The sequence below is a fragment of the Cannabis sativa genome, chromosome 4, assembly GCF_029168945.1.
Source record: "Cannabis sativa cultivar Pink pepper isolate KNU-18-1 chromosome 4, ASM2916894v1, whole genome shotgun sequence".
Taxonomy (NCBI): domain Eukaryota; kingdom Viridiplantae; phylum Streptophyta; class Magnoliopsida; order Rosales; family Cannabaceae; genus Cannabis; species Cannabis sativa.
In genome coordinates, this window is record NC_083604.1 from 3,133,321 (window position 1) to 3,153,276 (window position 19,956).

General features: G+C 24.9%; 1 protein-coding gene across 1 annotated transcript; it reads left to right on the top strand.

Annotated features, from left to right (window-relative positions):
• Positions 1–14,682: 14,682 nt before the first annotated feature.
• On the top strand, positions 14,683–18,601 carry LOC115714136 (cyclin-D1-1). The gene is made up of 6 exons (XM_030642697.2): positions 14,683–15,359; positions 15,774–15,860; positions 16,403–16,501; positions 16,601–16,802; positions 16,930–17,060; positions 17,170–18,601. Exons 1-6 carry the CDS (start codon positions 15,108–15,110, stop codon positions 17,413–17,415), a joined length of 1,017 nt encoding a protein of 338 aa, XP_030498557.2. The 5' UTR covers positions 14,683–15,107; the 3' UTR covers positions 17,416–18,601.
• The last annotated feature ends 1,355 nt before the right edge of the window (positions 18,602–19,956 follow it).

Consider the following 19,956-nt stretch of genomic DNA (forward strand, 5'->3'; position numbering starts at 1 on the left):
TTTAGCTAGCCCAAAGCCGGCCTACTCAGCCCATTTTCGGCTTGGATTGGGTTGTCGGCCCAATAATAATAATAAAAGAAAAACCGAGAATTACGTCGTATACCCACTTTATTTTATTTGTTTTTATTTTTATTTCTATTTTCATATTCTTTAAGATATACTTACTTTTAAAGATGATATTCTCATTAAACCCCGTAAGTTAATGCAAATTATATGGTGGACTTAAATAGTGAGAGTATATTAAACAATTCACTAAAAAGTGAATATATTTTAAAAAAATATAATATAAAATTATTTTTGATTAATGAAAAAAAAAAATATATTTTTCAACTTATCGCTTTCATGAGCAAGCATTATGGGACTGACTCATCCTGTTATTTTACAACAAAGTACTATGGAAGCTCTATATAACTAGACCAACTTAATTGAAAGTACTTCCATCAAAAAAAATAAACTTAATTTAAAGTACAGAGGAATTATTTGATGGAGTAGACAAAATAAGAAATGTTTCGTTAAAATATTATATTTATAGAACACTAATTAAAAAACTGAATAACATTCAATGGTTCAAAGGGACGAGCCTAAAAATGTTAGGCAGAAAACTGCACAAATTTTATTAGGAAATAATCAAATAATAACAAACCGTGTCGATAACAAAGATGAGTCTCAAAGCTCGGAAAAAGAAAAAAAAACCCAATAAAGGAAATTTTATACCATAAGGTGAAATTTTTATTTTTTTTACTTTATTATTGTGGGGTAGAATATTTTTCAAAAATATTATGTTTTTTTTTTCTTTTAAAAATACTGTATAAGTTTTATACTGTCTACTATATTAAGTTTTCAAGGTTGTTTTTAAGTTAGTTCTGTTTTAATTATTTTATTTTGTTGCTTTACGGTTGTTTTATAAATGAGTTTTTATACCGTATATTAAAATTTTTAATTTTTTACTTTATTATTGTGGGGTATAATTTTTTTCAAAAATATTGTATTTTTTTTTTTCAAAAAAAATATTGTATAAGTTTTATACAATGTACTATATTAAGTTTTCACGGTTGTTCCACGATTGTTTTTTAGTTGTTCTACTGTTGTTTTCATTGTTCTATTTTGTTGCTTTACGGTTGTTTTATAAAAATACAGTATTTTTGTAAAAAATTCTATGTGACAGTAAAATTATAAACTTTTATCCAAAATTTAATATTTTTATAAAAACTTCAAAATAAAATCCTGAAATAGACACAAAAGTCACAAAAATTGCCCAAAGCTAAACAAAACAAGAAAAACAACAAAACCAAAAACAGTTATAAAACCCAAATAGCACTAAGAAAAACTAAAGGCATTCTATGGTCATAGGCTTATGTTGTTCATAGATAAGTATTACACTAGAACTTCTATTTAAGAATTCTCTATTTAAGAATAACCTCTAATTTATTATGAAAAAATAAGTCCTAATTTGGATCAGTTATAAATAAGAATAACCTTTAAATTGTAATTAGTTATATGTTTTCTAAGTCTCGTATTAACAAAACATACATTTATATAAGAATCATTATATTTTAATAAAATATATATATATTGTAAATTTATTTACGTAAAATTATTAATTTTATTCTAAATTGTAATACATATATAAACATTATATTTACTTAAAAATAATTCTATTATGATATAGTATTAATGATTGTTTATTGTTATTATTATTACATTGGTATTTTTTGTATTTTGATGCTTTTTTCTAGTGTTAACTATAATAACTTCTCAATTATAATATAATTTGTTATGTCGTAAATGTATTCTTGAATAGATGTTCAACTGAAATAGTAACTAAGCTTCAATTATTTTTATTTATTTTTCACAAAACTCTTAGTTTTTTTTAATTGATTCTTTATTTTTTGATAAAAAAGCTAACACGAATTGTTATCTATTGTTTCATATTAAAAAGAATCAAGAAACATTTACATTAAAACTTTTTATGGAAATATCACATTTAAAAATAAAAAGAAAATTGTAATTTTGATTATTGAAATTAATGTGAAGAAAAGAAAGAATGGGCCATAGATATGTAAGTACTGGGCCTGATAGAAGGGGCTGTGAAAATGAAATTTTTGGGGAATGTGGCATTATTAGGTATATGGATCTTTCTCCCTATTCTCCCTCTACAATCTTATTATTTCAATAAATAATAATAATAATAATAATAATAATAATAATAATAATAATAAAAGTGATTGACAGTTGAGTTGAAATTGTAAAATTATACACCAAATTAATATGTAACAATTTAGTCAATATTGAACGGCACAATTTAAGTCTTCACCCCATATAAACAAGTCTTCTCTCTCAAAATATATTTTTCCTTAGAAAGTTTTAGATTTCATCTTATGATAATTTAGACTTTATATTATAAAATAGTACAAAATAATAATTTTAACTTAATTTAAGTTAAAATAAAACTTAATAACAACATAAATTTAAAATATTATTATATTTTTTTAAATGTATTCATGTTATAAATTGACTTTTAAGTTAATTATATTAAAAATAAATTGATTAAAATTGAGCCTCGGGTACTATATAACATTTAAGAAAATATTAAGTCAAATTTATTAATAATAAAGCAGAAAATCTGATTAATAATTTTTATAAAATACAATATTTAAAATAATATTTAGAATATATAAATTATGAACAGTGTAAAAAATTTGTAGTAAATTTTTATATATAATCAAGTTAAAATAATTTAAATATAAACACAATGCTACTTAACATCTCTATGTGTAAATTTAAATATTCACTAATTTTCTAATGAGGTTAATATTATACCTCTATCATATTATCATGACAAGAATTATGAGATTTGATATCATTATAAATTTCATGTAAAATAACTAATCTAAAATGACATATATTATATTGAGGAGATTTTTTTTAACTATGTTTGGTTTCTAATTTTCTTAAAGCCTTTCTAATTTATGTTTATGATTTTATGAATTAATCATACATACACTTAATTAGTTTGAATAGAGGCTTTTCCATATTGTTTTTTATGTTTGTACTATTTTATAATTTCAATCAAATAATCAATAAAAATTCAGTTCATTGTTATAAAAAAAAATACCTATATTTATATGTAAATGTACATACATCATTTTCATAAGTGGATATATTTAAAAGTGGAGCGTCTCTTAAATAAATAAACCTACTTAGTTTTCTGTTTGGTAGGTGACACATTATTGTTTGATGTAATATGTATCTAGCATATAATACAGTATTTTACTTTATATATAGATATATAGATATATATATATATATATATATATATATATTTATAGATTATATAGATACAAATAGACCAGTCCATTAATCTCAGGGCAAGGCACTACTGCTTCTCTATTATTCCTTTTATATCCACTAAGTAAATTTATAAAGCTTATTTAATTTATTCCTATATATATACACTTAATATCAAACAAAATTCTGAGACTAGTGTTGTTTATTGTTTTTAGTTTGTCAACTATTTTTAATATCTTAATTAATTATTAATTATTATTTATACATACCCAAAAGTAAGGAAGAAACAACCCTAACAATAAACAAGCATTTTGTCATGACTTAAAACTATATATTAATATTGTTATTATTATATATTTAGAATATATGATTTATACATCTTATTTTTATTCTGTTTTTTTTAATACAAAAGGATATAAAATAATAATCAAATTAAAATTTTAAAATTTATTGATGAGAAGGTCATGTTTTGGAATCTTATATAACTAATTTTTTTATTATATATATACATAAAGATATAAAATAAGAATTAATATTATTTAGGGACTTGAGTATCACTAAATATTTAAAATGTTTTATATTATTAGTATGTTTGTTATAATTGTAAACATAAAAATAAATATAACTAATATTACCACATGTATACTAATCAATAATTATTATCATATATATTATAAAAAAAATTGAATTTTTTTTTTAATTATATATAAAAGTGTATGAAAAATGATAATAAGTTTTTTTACACATATTTTGTAATTAATTAAAATAATGTATACAAAATTGTAAAATGCCCAAAAAGGAACCCAGAAAGAAATTTTAGAATTAACATGTAATTTTTCATCAGCTAATTATATGCACTTCAAAAGTAAATGTAGCAATATTTTATAACATTAGATTTTTTTTTCTTTAATTTATTATTAAACAAAATCCACTCAATTAACTTTTAAACAGCTAGTAATTAAAGAAATATTAATTAAAACATATTAATAGCTAACTAGGTTTCATAATAGTCACCACAACATCTTACATAGGCTGCTGAAACCCTCACAAAAATTTCATCATTATTTGCACTAGCTAGGGTTTTATTAATTATTAGTTAATTTATTTTTTATTTTTATTTTTTGTTTTTTAAAAAATTGTTTAGACTTGTTTGTTGGGAAATTAACCTGTTTAATTAGACAAATTTCTATATCCATATATATAAAGTTAATTTGTTTGACATAAGTTTTATGTACTTATTAGAGAAGTTTAAGTTTTTTTAGTTATCGTTCCTATATTTTACTTTAAATGTGATTTTTAAAATTATGTTAAAAAAATGTATTTTGTTTTTGTAAAAGTTACTAATTGGATCATCTATTTTGTTAAACAATAAAATCAACTCTGTATTTTCCCAAATAGTACAAATATGATCGTAAACGGATTTTTTTTTGTTAAAATAAAACTTAATAATAATCCGATCTAGAAGTATTATAACAAAACTAGTTATATTTTTTGTATCTGTTCGTGTTAAAAATTGTTTTCAAATTGATTATATTAAAATTAAATTAAAAATTGAGCTCATAGTCTTATTTTTACAATTTTGTAAAATACAGATTCTATTATCATTTAACTAAATAAATGGTCAATCAACAATTTTTTCAAAACACAAGGTCCAAAATTTACCATTTTTAAAATTGTAAACGTATTTTTTTAATTTATTAATATTAATATTATTATTATTTGGTTTATAAAAAAAAAGCTTAGACTTGTTTGTTGGGAAATTAACCTGTTTAATTAGACTATTTCAATATATATATATTTTTCAAAAGGTCCTTTTTTATGGGTCCTGTTAAATTATTTTCCTTTTTCTTTTTGGAAGTCTTAAGTTTTGATATAACACATACCAGAAGTTTAAGCTCATCTCTTAGTAAGACCAAATCTATGAATCAATTTCGTCTAAGTTCACCCAATATAATTGAGTCAAATTCAAACTTATTATTTAGTTCATCTATAACTCAAAAAGTTGAGTAAAATTTACTTGTAACAAAAGATAGAGAATAAAAATAAAGTACACCTTTTTCTTAATATCATTTTCTATTAATTGGGACAAGTAATAATGGCCAAATTTTGTAGCTAAGGGAAATCAAATTAATAATAGTGTTGAAAATGATATTCCCACTTTGTATTTTTAATTAAATGACATTACCACGAGTCACTAAAAATGAAATCTTAAAATCTCTAAAAAAAATATTTAAAATTTCGTATAATTGTACTTTTTTTAAAATAATCCCTATATATATTATCACACTCCAAAACAATTTTTTTATAAAAAAATAATAAAATTAAAGATTATAAAGAATACTCGCAATTCACATTCTTAAAGGAAAATTATTTTATATTCCGAATGAAGTCACCTCTTGAATTACGTAATGTTGTGAGATTTGTTGAACGATATACAATATTGCAAATTAGTTCTGAATCTGACAAACTTATAGTATCATGTAACTCGTCCGAGTGATATATATAACATTTTTTTATAAAAAAATTAAATAATTAATATGTAATAGAAAAATTATTAATTTACCCTAAAATATAAAATATTATTATTGCTTGGAAAGTATAATTACATATAATTTTTATAGTGTCCATGCATCATTTATAATAATTAAATATATGCATGTATAAATGCATGTTAGATAAATTGACCAATCTAATCATATCTTATAATAATTAACATGCAACTGTAATCTAATAAAGTGGTGTATCTCTCTGTCTCTAATTATAAAGAAAATTGCTAAAATACATCATTAAAACCTAATATCTTTTTCGGTATCATACAAATATCAGGTTTAATATAATTTAAGAACATAATTTTTTCAAAAATATCGCTAACCAATTGTAAAGTGTGACCTAAAATATTGTGCACCACTAATACTCAATAACAATTATTAATTAGAAAATATGTAACATGATTTTATAAATTGAGAGAGCAATATGTACACATAGATATATGTGTGGAGTAGTACTTTTCATAGTTCAAAGTGTTAAATCATGAGATAGAAAGAACTTTATATAGGAGTTCAAATAAATTAATAATGGAAATGAGATAAAAAGAGAAGAGAATGAGATATTGGGCTGCTTTAATTTATTATCATTACTACAATAAATATATTACACTATCCAATAATAATATGTTCACAAACTTTTTCTTTAGTTCAATGTGTTAAATCATACCCACGCTCCTCCAAAAGTTAGCAAGTTTTCATACATAAATAATTTTTTTATTTGTTACGAAAATAAAAATTAATTATTTTTTTTTACTTTTCAAGCTATATATATATAAATATTCAATTTTGGTTAGGTTCTATTTGGTGAACTAATTTATCTTGAAAAGGTAATACTCCATTATTAGTAGAAGAATTTCAAATGGCAAAGATTATTGATTTTTTAATCCCAATTAATGTATGTTTGGATAACATTCTATATATCAATTTCCAATTTTTTTTTTCCTAAACAAATCAAACAATTAAATTTTTTTAGTTAATTTAACTCCTTATAATTATATTTAAAAAATATTAAATGTATATATATTTAAAAAAAAATGCATGTATTTGCTCACCTAATTAGTCATTGATTATTACAATTGATAAGTATACTTTTCTAACTTTTTATCAATAACCATTAAGTTGATAGAATGAGGAGAGTTTTTATTTTCTTTCTTTGTATCTTAATTTGATAATAAAATTATAACAATAACTTTCAATTTTTTTTTTTTAAAAAAAAGGCTTTCGTATAATATAGTCTCCATAAAAATATAAAAGATTCGTGTTAAAATAAAGTAGCTCTAGCTAAAATTATATAACATCATAACAATAAAAAAATATTTTAAATATAATATATATTTTTTTTGAAAATATTTTAAATATAATATATAAATTAACTTTAGTACAGTTTTTGTTAAGCTTTCATAAATTTATATTTGTGATTGTATTAAACCTTTGTATATATTTAGTTAATATTAATTTTATTAAAAAAAATCTTTTTTTTTAAAAAAAAAAAAACAATGAAATTTCAATTAATAGGTAAATTGGACATAATCAATTACATGCGCCGACATTGCTTAACAAAAATAGGGTAACTAAGGAGTTTACATTAAATAGGACAAAAATTCTAACAACATATTTATTGACTAATTTTTTAGGCAACCGATAGCAGAATCATAATAAATGAAATTTAAACTAAAATCGTAATAATAAATATAAATAATGATCCCAAAATTTACAATAAATGTAAAAAAAGATACTGAAATTTTAAAAAGTTCGACCACAAATGTCAATAATAGCCTTACCCTTTGTGTTTTATTAATCAAAGTTGCAAAACTCAAGAACAGACTCTTGAATGCAAAGAATAAAAGAGTGTTTTTTCTCTAAGTGCTCAAAATTACGAATTTCTTTTTTCAGGTCATGGGTGACTCCTTATTTAGGGAAAAAGGTCGGTGCTTCTTGCTTCAATAGTCACGACCAACACGGAGCTATCTCAACCCTCTCCTTAGTTTTTGGAGGTGGTTGAAGTCTAATTTTTGTGATAATATCTCAATATTTTTGTGGATTTGTAACTATCTTTAAGTTTCTTGTGGAATTTTAATATTTGAACTAATCACTGACGATGAGGGTCTTCTGAGGGTGTGACATGATCGTTAATCACCTTCTGGGATATATAGAAGCTAACACTTGGGGGTGACACCCGCGAGACCCTACATGAGGAGAGTCTCAATTGGGGATTTTAATATTTTGGTACATATTTTGAGTTGAAATACCATTACTCATTAATTATATAAGTATATATATTAAATTGTTGTTCACTACTTTAAATTTTGAAGATCATGTTGCCTATCTGTGTGGATGTCCCCCAACCCATAATAAGTTGGCATCAATGTATAAAATGTCTGGAAAAACCAAAAAGAAAACTACAAATAAATAATTGTAAATTAATAATGTCCAAATTCAGTCACAATTTATTACGGTGAGGATGTAAATGATGTTGATACCTCATCTTCTTTGTATCTATATATGTACAATGTTATTAATTAAAAATGGTGTTTTTATGAAAAATACTAATATTTTAAATGATCAATTTTTACCACTGAAAATATGCTTACACTTTTTTTTTAAAAAAATAGTTTTTTACCTTTTTTTTTATTTATAAATTGGTTAAAAATATATAATTCTCTAAATTTGTTTTTTTTTAAGTATATATATTTTAAAAAATAAACTATGTAAAGATCAACCTCCTTCCAAAATTAACATATTTCTGATCATTTTGATGACCTAGTGAATAAATAAAAAATATGAAATATGCATTTTCTTTATTATTATTTTTTTAAAAAAAGTAGAGGATCTAAAATAATATATTATCTCATATTATATTTTATATATTTGTAAATAATTTAAATAATAGAAAATATAGATAATTCAAGTTAAGCAATTAGACATTACATAATACAAAAGCTTATTTTGTTCCGAATGCATGTCACTCATCCAAAAATTATATTAATAATTAAGTTAAATATTAAAAAAAACATTATTAATTATTAAAAATAAAAATACATTAAAATATTTAATTTAAATATAGATATATAAATATTTAATTTAAATATAAATATATAAATATTTAATTTGATTTATGTCAAAAAGAAAAATAATAATAAAAATTTGATGGTAAATAAGGTAATTTGTTTCATCTCATAAACCTTTTGTTGTTGGTGTAGTGGCCTATATAATTAAAAAGTAAAACAAATAAAGAAGATGGCTTTGGTTCAATCTTTTTGTCTTCTTTTGTTAGAAAAATCTCATAGGTATAGTTTGATTCTTTTATATTATCTTCTTAGTGCAAACCCCAATTGCCTACCATAAATTTTTCATTTCTTTTTTTATTTTTTCAAAAAGAAAAAAAATAATATATAAATAAAAAAATGAAAATGAAAAATACCTTTGTAAAAGATTTTGACATCATCACAATCATGTCTGATGTGTCACCAAAGATCCACAAGACACGCCATTATCTTTTTATGTAATAAAATAAAATAATTAATTATATTGAGATTTACGTTAAATAGGGTTCTCAAGTGTGCTATTCCCAAAAAGAGTGATAATTATATAAACACAAATGCTAAAAGGTATAAGTGGGCTGTTTAGTACATTTCTACGTGTAACTATAAATTTTTTTACTTTTAGTCATAATAAAATTTGTAATTGAAAGTGAAAAAATTATAACTAATTATAAATTTTTATTTTTATATTGTGACTAAAAAGTTCGTTGCAAAATGTATTAGTCATAAAAATTACGATTTCTTGTAGCTAAATGTGTTTTTAGTTACAATTAAAAATAAATTAGTCATAACTTATATTTAAAGAGACTATGTTTTAATCAAAAGTAATATTTTGTGGTGACTAAAAGTCATATTTAGTTACAAAAAAAATATGTTATGACTAAAAAATTATCATTAAAGGTAACAGTTTTTTGTAGTGTGTTGATATCGATATTGGTACAATAAAATATTGAGTCTTATATAGTTTAATAACTTTTAAAAAGTATTGTTAGCCAATCAGTGACACATTTAAAATGGATTAGGTACTACATGTGTCCAATAACAGTGCTCTTATATGAATTCATAAATTATATTATAATACACCACTTAAAACGGATGCACTGACGCACTCTCTATCTGTTTTGGTATTTGGAGAATCTTTTAGTCTAATTTTTTTTATATTCGTGTACATTATAGTTATTTAAGATATTTTATAAAATTTTAAGATATTCAGAATAATTTACAATATAGAAAATATTGTTCAAACAGTTTATAAAATAAATAGTCATGAACACTGTTTGAATCCTGTTTTTAACGTGTTAAATTTTTTAAAAATTTATAAAATATTGTAAATAATTAGAATATAATAACGGAAAATTCTATAATGCACCCCCTTAAAATGGATACATTCATGCACCTTTATCTATTTTAGCACCCGAAATAAGTTTTTAGTCAAATTTTTTCTCATGGTCATATACGTTATAGTTATTTAAGACATCCTGCAAAATTTTAAGAAATTTGGAAAAATTTAACACGCCGAAAAATACGTTCAAACAATGTATTGCACGCGTGACTATTTTTATTTTATACGCGTGTAAAATAGACTGTTTGAACATTGTTTTCTATATTGTAAATTATTTTGAATTTCTTAAAATTTTGTAGGTTATCTTAAATAGCTATAACGTACATGAATATGAAAAAAAATTAGACTAAAAAATTCTTCTGAATACCGAAACAAGTCAAGGGTGCATCAGTACATCCTTTTTAAGGGGGTGTATTGTAGAATCACCCTATAATAACTATGATAAAAATAAATTATTTTTTTTTTTTGAACATATTAAAAAATTATTTTAAATATCAACATAAATACATCGGGAAAATTCTACAATGCACCCTCTTAAAATGGATACATTGATGCACCCTTGTCTGTTTTAGCACCCGAAATAATTTTTTAGTCAAATTTTTTCTTATGGTCATGTACGTTATAGTTATTTAAGACATCCTACAAAATTTTAAGAAATTTGAAAAAGTTTAACACGCCGTAAACTATGTTCAAACAGTGTGTTGCACGCGTGACTATTTTATTTTATTCGCGTGTAAAATAGACTCTTTGAACATTGTTTTCTATATTGTAAATTATTCGGAATTTCTCAAAATTTTATAGGTTATCTTAAATAGTTATAATGTACATGAATATGAAAAAAAATTAACTAAATTTTTTTCTAGATGCCGAAACAAGTCAAGGGTGTATCAGTATATCTCTTCTAAGGGAGTACATTGTAGAATAACCAAATACATCGGTACATCTTCAAAGAGTGCATTATATAATTTGTCTAGTATTATATCACCCACAAACACATATAATTTGTAAACGTGTACCACAATAAGACTTCATAGCATGAAAAGGTGAAAGTGTAGCCAATGATAAAAGTATTTCAAGTGTTAAGATTCTCTTCAACCGTAATACTAAATTTAGGAAAATTCTACAATGCACCCCTTTAAAATGGATATATTGATGCACCCCTATCTGTTTTAGCATCCGAAATAATTTTTTAGTCAAATTTTTTCTCATGGTCATGTACGTTATAGTTATTTAAGACATCCTACAAAATTTTAAGAAATTTGGAAAAGTTTAACACGCCGAAAATTGTGTTCAAACAGTGTGTTGCACGCGTGACTAATTTGTTTTATACGCGTGTAAAATAGACTGTTTGAACATTGTTTTCTATATTGTAAATTATTTCGAATTTTTCAAAATTTTGTAGGATATCTTAAATAGCTATAATGTACATGAATATGAAAAAAAATTAGACTAATTTTTTTTTTCTGAATGCCGAAACAAGTTAAGGGTGCATCAGTACATCCCTTTTTAAGGGGGTACATTGTAGAATCACCCCTAAATTTATTATTATAATTTTTTTATTCTACCAGCAATCATAAAAATTAATGGAATTTTCAAAAATATATTTTTCCCATTGAAAAATAAAAAATAATTAAAAATTAACTAACAAAAACTATAAATAAATCATAAATCAATTTTTTAAGAACTATAAAATAAAACAACTCAAAAACATTTTTCTTTAATAAAAAGTTTATTAATTTTACTGAATAAGTATTTTTATAAATAAAAAAATTTAAAGTATTAAAATAATTTTTTTCCATGTTAATGTATTTTTTAATTTTTTTAAATTTTTTAATCTATTATATAAATATTTAAAAAATTAATGGCATCAAAAGGTACTAAAACTTAATCCAATACATATTTCTAATTAGATAAATTATTATTATTATTATGTATAAAAATGATAAAATATGTTATATTATTTTATAATATGATAAGTGTAGATTAAAATGTAGTAATATATATTATTATGTGAATAATATGTATTAGTTATTTGGTAAATAAATTGTGTAACATATAATTTATTTAACCTAAAATTGTAACCTACACTTTATAACATGGAGAAGAGTTACAAAGTTAATTGCTTTTGTAACTTCTTTTGGTTGATCATAATATTGTGTAATAAAAGAGATGTTACACAATTTGATGATAGGATTCAAATGGTTTGAAATATAGTTGTTACAAACTATATTAATGCTCATTATATGAGAGAAATGAGATGGTGAGTTTGAATTCTAAGTGTGATCACCTAAACACTATATAAAGGAGTCTAATGTGCTCACTTGTAAGAAAAGAAGTTTTCTATCAAAAAAGCACATTGCTAGAAAACCCTAAGGCTTGATAATTCCTAAAGCTATTTCCTAGAGAGTTCCCTTAGTGCTTAGAGATAGGGGGAAATAAGCTTTTGGACAAAGGTGTAATACCTTGTTCAAGTCATGGTGATCCCCACTAATCTACACTCAAGGTTGTGAGTGAGAGTATACATATATATTATTCTCTTGTTATATATATATATATTATATTACATGCATGTGTTGTAATCTTCTCTTCTACCTTTCATATATATATATATGTAATATATAGTGTATATATATATGTATTGTAACATATATTTAATCAATCTCTTATTTTAGTCCTTGTATTATTTTACAATAGAGTTGTAATAAATCTTGATTTTCTTCCATTGCTATAAAATCTCTAACAAAATATGAATATAATAACTAAAGTAAATAAAAAAAGAAGAATTATAGTGTATTTTTTGAAGTTTTATGGAAGCAATATATGACATTATGGCAATAAATTATTTTAATTTTATATTTTTTATAAATTATTATTTGTTATTTAGGAATTGCTACGAGTGTTGGATTTTATCAATTCTTAATAAAATTCATTTTTTTTTTTGAAAAAATAAAAAGAAGAAAAGAGTACTAAATAGTATTAGTACCAAGAGCATGAGAAACAATTTATTAAGCTATTAAATAAGCAAGCATGTTAATTTAAATAAATGCATTTAATTATTAAAATCCATTGACTGATGTATTTATACCACGATACTTCAAACAAGTCAATTTTTATTTTAAAAGAAAAAAATTTATTATTAATAATTATAAAGATTGCATATGCACTTCATTAATTAATATTTGGGAAATCTATATTTATAAAATCATAGCATGTGAGTGAATAAATATTAGATGTGAGGGTGTAATCCAAGTAATAATAAAAGGATCATCCATAGTTGTGTACAATGAATAATAGTTATAATTTTTTTAGCAAGAATAGTTATAATAAATTAATAACGAAACTAACAACATGTTTTCTACTATAGATTTTTTTTTTTTTTTTAAAAAAAAAAGAAAAAGAAAAAACCAAATACATAATACCTAAATAATTAAGTTGATTCTTCATGGCATGCGATATTTAATTTGGCATTTATGTGAGAATATCACTAATTAAATAATTCTATTTTGTTTTTATTAAGTAAAAACAAATGATGACAATTGACAAGTATATCAACTAAAATAATTTATAATTTGTGCAGATATTTAAAACGAATTTTTTTTAATATTTATAATTGTTATACATATAATTTAATAAAAAAAAATAACAATAAAAATATTTTATTTTACGATTTTATTATAGTCGTACCCGTTTTTAATTAGTAAATGCCAATTAAGCTCATTAAGTGACAGTTTAAAAACACATGACAATATAATTTTTAGCTTATTTAATACAAAGTCTAATAATATATCGTTACGTATTTCTAAATTAATATTTAATGGCAAAAAAAAAATACAACGGTAATAAAATTGTAAAATAATATATACTTTTACTATTATTTTTTTTAATTAGAGTTATATGTATACAAATTATAAATATTAAAAGAATTTCACCCTAAATATCCTTATTTTACTCCTAATATTTTAATTTGCTACGGCTTCAAGATTCAAAACTCCCTATGTATTCAACAAATGAAGATATAATAAATAACATATTCATCATCTAAAAATTAAGTAATGATAATTCTATTATTCAAAACAATTAAAATAAAATATCATAGCAAACCAACCATATTTTTTGACAATAATGATCGATCTAGAAATTAAACAAGAGGCCAATCCAAAATTCTAAAATCTAAAAATGAAGAGTAATATCTATGTCATCAACACATTCAAGAGCAAAAGAAACAAAGCTAAAAGCCTAAAAGAAGCCTCACCAATTTCATGCACTGCCAATTTTTTTTTTATTATAAGAAACTATTTTATTTATTAATATTAATAAATGCACACTTGTTGTTGTGTTATGTTGTTTATAATTAAACCTCATCTACCAACCTAAGTTAAATGTTTTTCTTCCAATATTATTTCAAATAATAATAAATAAATAAATAAATAAATAATCATATCATACTAAGTACTACTGACACTGAACACTCCGTTTTTTTTTCTTTTTTCAAACGGAACTTGTTTATTTTATTTATATTTATAATTATTTTTTTCCCCGGGAAATAATTTCTGAAATTCCCACGCTATTTTTCTTTCCAATTCAGGTCTTAAAATAAATTAAAAAATTAAAAATATTAATTTCTTTTTTCGTGAAAAAATAAAAAATGAAAAATTCCAACCCTTTCATTTTTATATATCTAAGCAGAGCAGAGCAATAGAAAACCTTCAAACACAAACACAAAAACCCAAACGAAAAACCTTTCATCCCTCTCTCTCTCTCTCCTCTTTCTCTCTCTAGAAAAGAGAAACTCTCACTCATCGATCAATTCGGTTGATTCTCTGATCAGTTTTCCGGCGATGGAAAGAGAATGAAGGAGTATTTCTGCTACTATTATAAGCTTGGGCGATCATGTCAGTTTCGTACTCGGACTGCTTCTCCGACCTACTTTGCGGTGAGGATTCTGGAATTGTATTGGAGGATCAGTATTCGTCGGAGTCCTTATCCGACTTGGAATCATCTCCAGCTTGCAGTGAGGAATCGATCGCTAGTTTTATAGAGGATGAGAGAAACTTTGTTCCTGGATTCGATTACCTCGCTCGATTCCGCTCTCATCCTCTTGACGCTTCCGCTAGAGCTCACTCCGTCGCATGGATTCTCAAGGTACTAAAACTCTACAGTATAAAGCTATAGCTAGCTAATTAAAACTCCGCCTTAATTCTCTCTTTGCCTTTTTTGAGATTGCGAAATGTCTAATTGTAATCGCCCTTGAAATTTCTTCAAAATTACAATAATGCCACAAGTACTCCATGAATGATCGTATATATATGCGTATAGATCTGATCTATTCCTACTGTTTCATTCAACGGCGGTAATGTTAACGGCGATGTTTTGAAGAAACTGTTAATTGGTTATCGGATCTATGCAAGAGCTCCAGATCGATGTTGATGGAGCGTAACGGAATTCCGTTGCGTTTTTTTTATGCTGTACATATTTGTTTTTTAGTGGTAGGAGCGCTAATATTACGAATAGGTCACTGACAGTGACGGTTTCGTATGATGTGTCGTTTTTTTGTAGGTTTATTCTTATTACGGTTTTCAGCCACTGACGGTGTATCTCGCCGTTAACTACTTTGATCGGTTCTTGTATTCTCGCCGCCTGCCGGTGAGTTGATTCACTTTCCCGCCGATCATCCTAATTTTAACAAGATGAAGCTATTAAAAGATAATCATTGCGAATGTAATATTAATTATTATAATATAAAAATCTGATTATTAGTTTTTTATTTCTATTATTATATAATTATTATTTTAGCTTTTTTTATCTATACGAGGAAAGTAATTATATTTGACTTTTCAAATCTGAAAAAGTAGCACACTATTTTACCTATAATTACTTAATTACGCTTCCAGACAGAGCCTGAAATTACTTTAATGTCGTGCAAACGTACAAATAAGAGAAAAATACGTAGTCCTTTATGCTGAGATAGTAAAACGCAGAGCCATTACTGTCGTATGGACTATCAATTACATCTCCCTTGACTTTTTTAATAACTACAGTATAAAGTACATTATAGTATTTGGGTATTTAATATGCCTGTAATTTATTATAACTTTTTACTCGCCACGTTTCAAACACAATACCCCTGCATTGTGAAAATCGAAAACCCAAATAAATTTTTTGATCGGATGAGTTTTTACTTGCAGAATACGGGTGGGTGGCCATTGCAACTTTTATCTGTTGCTTGCTTATCATTGGCTGCAAAAATGGAGGAACCACTTGTTCCATCTCTATTGGATCTACAGGTAATGATTAACATGACCCCCATTTAAATAAATGGGAAAGATAGTTTAATTTTTGATTAATTAAATAGTATATATTACTAATGTTGTATATAATAATAGGTCGAGGGTTCCAAGTACATTTTCGAACCCAGAACAATTCGAAGGATGGAACTTCTTGTTCTGAATGTTTTGGATTGGAGGCTAAGATCAATAACACCATTTAGTTTCACCGGTTTCTTTGCATGCAAACTTGATTCAACTGGAACTTTAACTGGGTTTCTGATTTCACGTGCCACAGAAATAATACTATCCAATATCCAAGGTACGTACAATACAATTAATGATATTAATACATACGTATATTTCCATGCAAATACATGAACATACATTATTATACTCGTAAAAACCCAAAAGCATTATACAATACTGTTTTTGTTTAATCTTTGTAGAAGCCAGCTTTCTTGAATATAGGCCATCATGCATTGCTGCAGCGGCGATGCTTTCGGCAGCCAATGAAATCCCTAGTTTTTCTATGGTAAAAGCGGAACATGCTGAATCATGGTGTGATGGACTAAGCAAAGTAAGTAGTGGTGTTAATTATATTGTCATTGACTTGATGTGATCAATACATTAATTTTGGTAAAAAAGAAAAAAAAATATCATTTTCATTTATTTATTTATTTTGGCAGGAGAAAATCATCGGGTGCTACGAGTTATTAATGAAAGATATTTTGATTGAGAGTACTAGTAGTTGCCGTAAACCAAAAATAATTCCACAACTTCGCGTTACGGCTCGATCTAATAGAGTGAGATCAGGTACAGAAGATTCATCCTCCTCCTCCTCCTCATCATCATCATCATCCTCGTCATCATCTTATAAAAGGAGGAAACTAAATAACTGCTTATGGGTAGATGATGACAAAGGAAACTCCTAGTGAGAGGTAAAAGGAAAATGGTGGCCCAAGTTGTCTAGAAAAACCTCAATATTTTTTTTGGAGGGTTTTGAAAATTGAGAGATTAATATTGACTTTGGGTGATGGGTGAGTGAGTGTAGAGTATATATATATAGTGTATGAAAATAAAAAAAAAAATAATAAAAAAAGAAATATATATTTATATATATATATAATGTATGTATGAGAGTTTGGTGAGTTTTTAGATTTGTTAATTTTTTTTGAGGTGGGCAAAGCCATTTCATTTCATTTAATGGCTTTGCAGATTCCCAAGGGAAGGGGATTTGTTTTTTGTTAATATTAATTTTGGTGTGTTAGAAAAAAAAAAACAAAAGAAAAAAAAAAGTGAGGGAGAGAAAAGACAGAGACAGATCTGTTTTAATAGTGGAGTCATGGAGTGTGAAAGTTAAGTGGGGTGATTGAATTCAAAGACAGCATTGATTATTGAATGAAAAGGGGTGGTGGAGTTAGTGGGACCAATGAGTACTATATATATATAAATATATAGACATTTATGGGTTTGATGATAAAGAGGAAGATAGGTTTTTAATTTTGATCATCAAATCAAAAGGTGTTTTGGTATAATGGATTAATTGAACTTTGAAGTTTGAGCTGAGCAGCTGCTGTTTCATGGGATTTCATTTCAAGTCAAATATTTATATGGCCATGGTCTCCATCATTGCTTCAAGTTTGATCTACCTCTTTCAAAGAAACATTATAATAATTTTTACTTGTAGAATTTTGAGTGGTACGTGTGCTTCGCAAAGGGTGTGTGGCACACACGTGTGTATGCGTGCTTTTTTGGCGGGAACTGCCTCTTCTATATTGGCCTTAAATTAATTACGTTATTTTTTTTTTCTTTCTTTCTTTTAACTATACTGAAGGAATTACTCTTTCAAAGACTGGTGTTCACGTGGTGGTGGTCACACGTGTTTTCACCATTTAATTTTGAATTTTTTCAATTTTTATTTGATTTTCCTTTCGGGAGGGAAAAAATTATATAAGAAAATCTCGCTTGTGTTTTTTTTTTGGTTTATATGAAAAGAAAAAGGCATATACAAAGGTCTTTGGGGCCTTCGTTTCGTGCGAGTTGTAATGAACTGATGAATATATATATATTAATTATATCAATAATAAGAAAATAATATATGTAAAAGTGGTATCTCTATTTTGCATTGCATGTCACGTGATTGACAATAGAGACTTTTTTGTAGCTTTGCGCTTTGTTTTATTACCCTTATTATTTTCCACTTTTGAATTGTATAGAATGAATATATAATAAAGAAATGAGGGGTATATATATATAGGAATAGCTTTTATGAAAAGGGTATGGAATTATATGGGGATGGGAACAAACAAAGGGGTAAAGTCTAGTTAGATACACTATTGGAATAATATAAGTTGGTATGAATTAATGAAGCTATATAGAGTACTGTGTGTTGGGCCAGAGAGTAATTAAAGGAGAGTTTCTAATCAGGTTCAATTGTAGTATAGTAGCTAGTCAGCACCAACAGCATCGGTCACTCTGCACTTGTATATATATATAAGTAATAATAATATTATTAGTGGTGACAATGAAAATTAATTCTATGAATATGACTCCTTCTCGTGACTATATTCTTCTTTAATATGGCTCCTCTCCACCCACACATATGATATCATGAAATATTATGAAATTTTCTTCCACGTGTATTGTATATATAATATTAATTGATGATGTATATATTTAGTTTCGTTATAGTACACAGTATATATATATACTTACTTCTCTTTCTAGATATCATTATATATATATATATATACAGTGAGGATGGCTCCTTATATGGGTGCATGTAGTGGATTAAGAAGATAATATATGTAAAGAGATGGAGATAAATAATTATATATTAATAATAGGTAGTGATGTGAGAGATGGGGGAGTATATACAGTAGTGAGAGATTTATGCAATTATTCAATATTGGCAAGCAAAAATGCATGGTAGGAAAAAGCCAAGGGCATGAAAAAAGCAACTTTAACTCCCAGTCCCAGTTCCTACACTAAAACAAATAGAAAAAGCCCCAGAAAATGAGGTTGTCATTTAGTCCCCTATCCCCGACACATATGTTATATATTATACACTAATAATATATTATTATTATTATTATTATTATTATTATTATTATTATTATTATTATTATTTGTTGTGTAATATATATACACGAAAGTTTAGCATATATGTAATAACTAATACAATTAAATCTTTATGTTTTGCTTGTAAAAAGGGTAACATAAATATAAATCTCACTCATAATTTATTGAACTATCTGCAAATATATATAAATTACATCCATGTGGAATACGTGGCATTTGATCAATAAATTAATCTATATATATATATCAAATCCTCAATTCAAATCTTCTTGTAGCTCTTTAGACAACATTTTCAATCACATCTATCTTTTTATTTGTTAGTTTTTTCTTCTTAATAATTTTATATTTGTATATAACTGTGTTGTGCCCTCCATGGACCACTTATAGAGAAA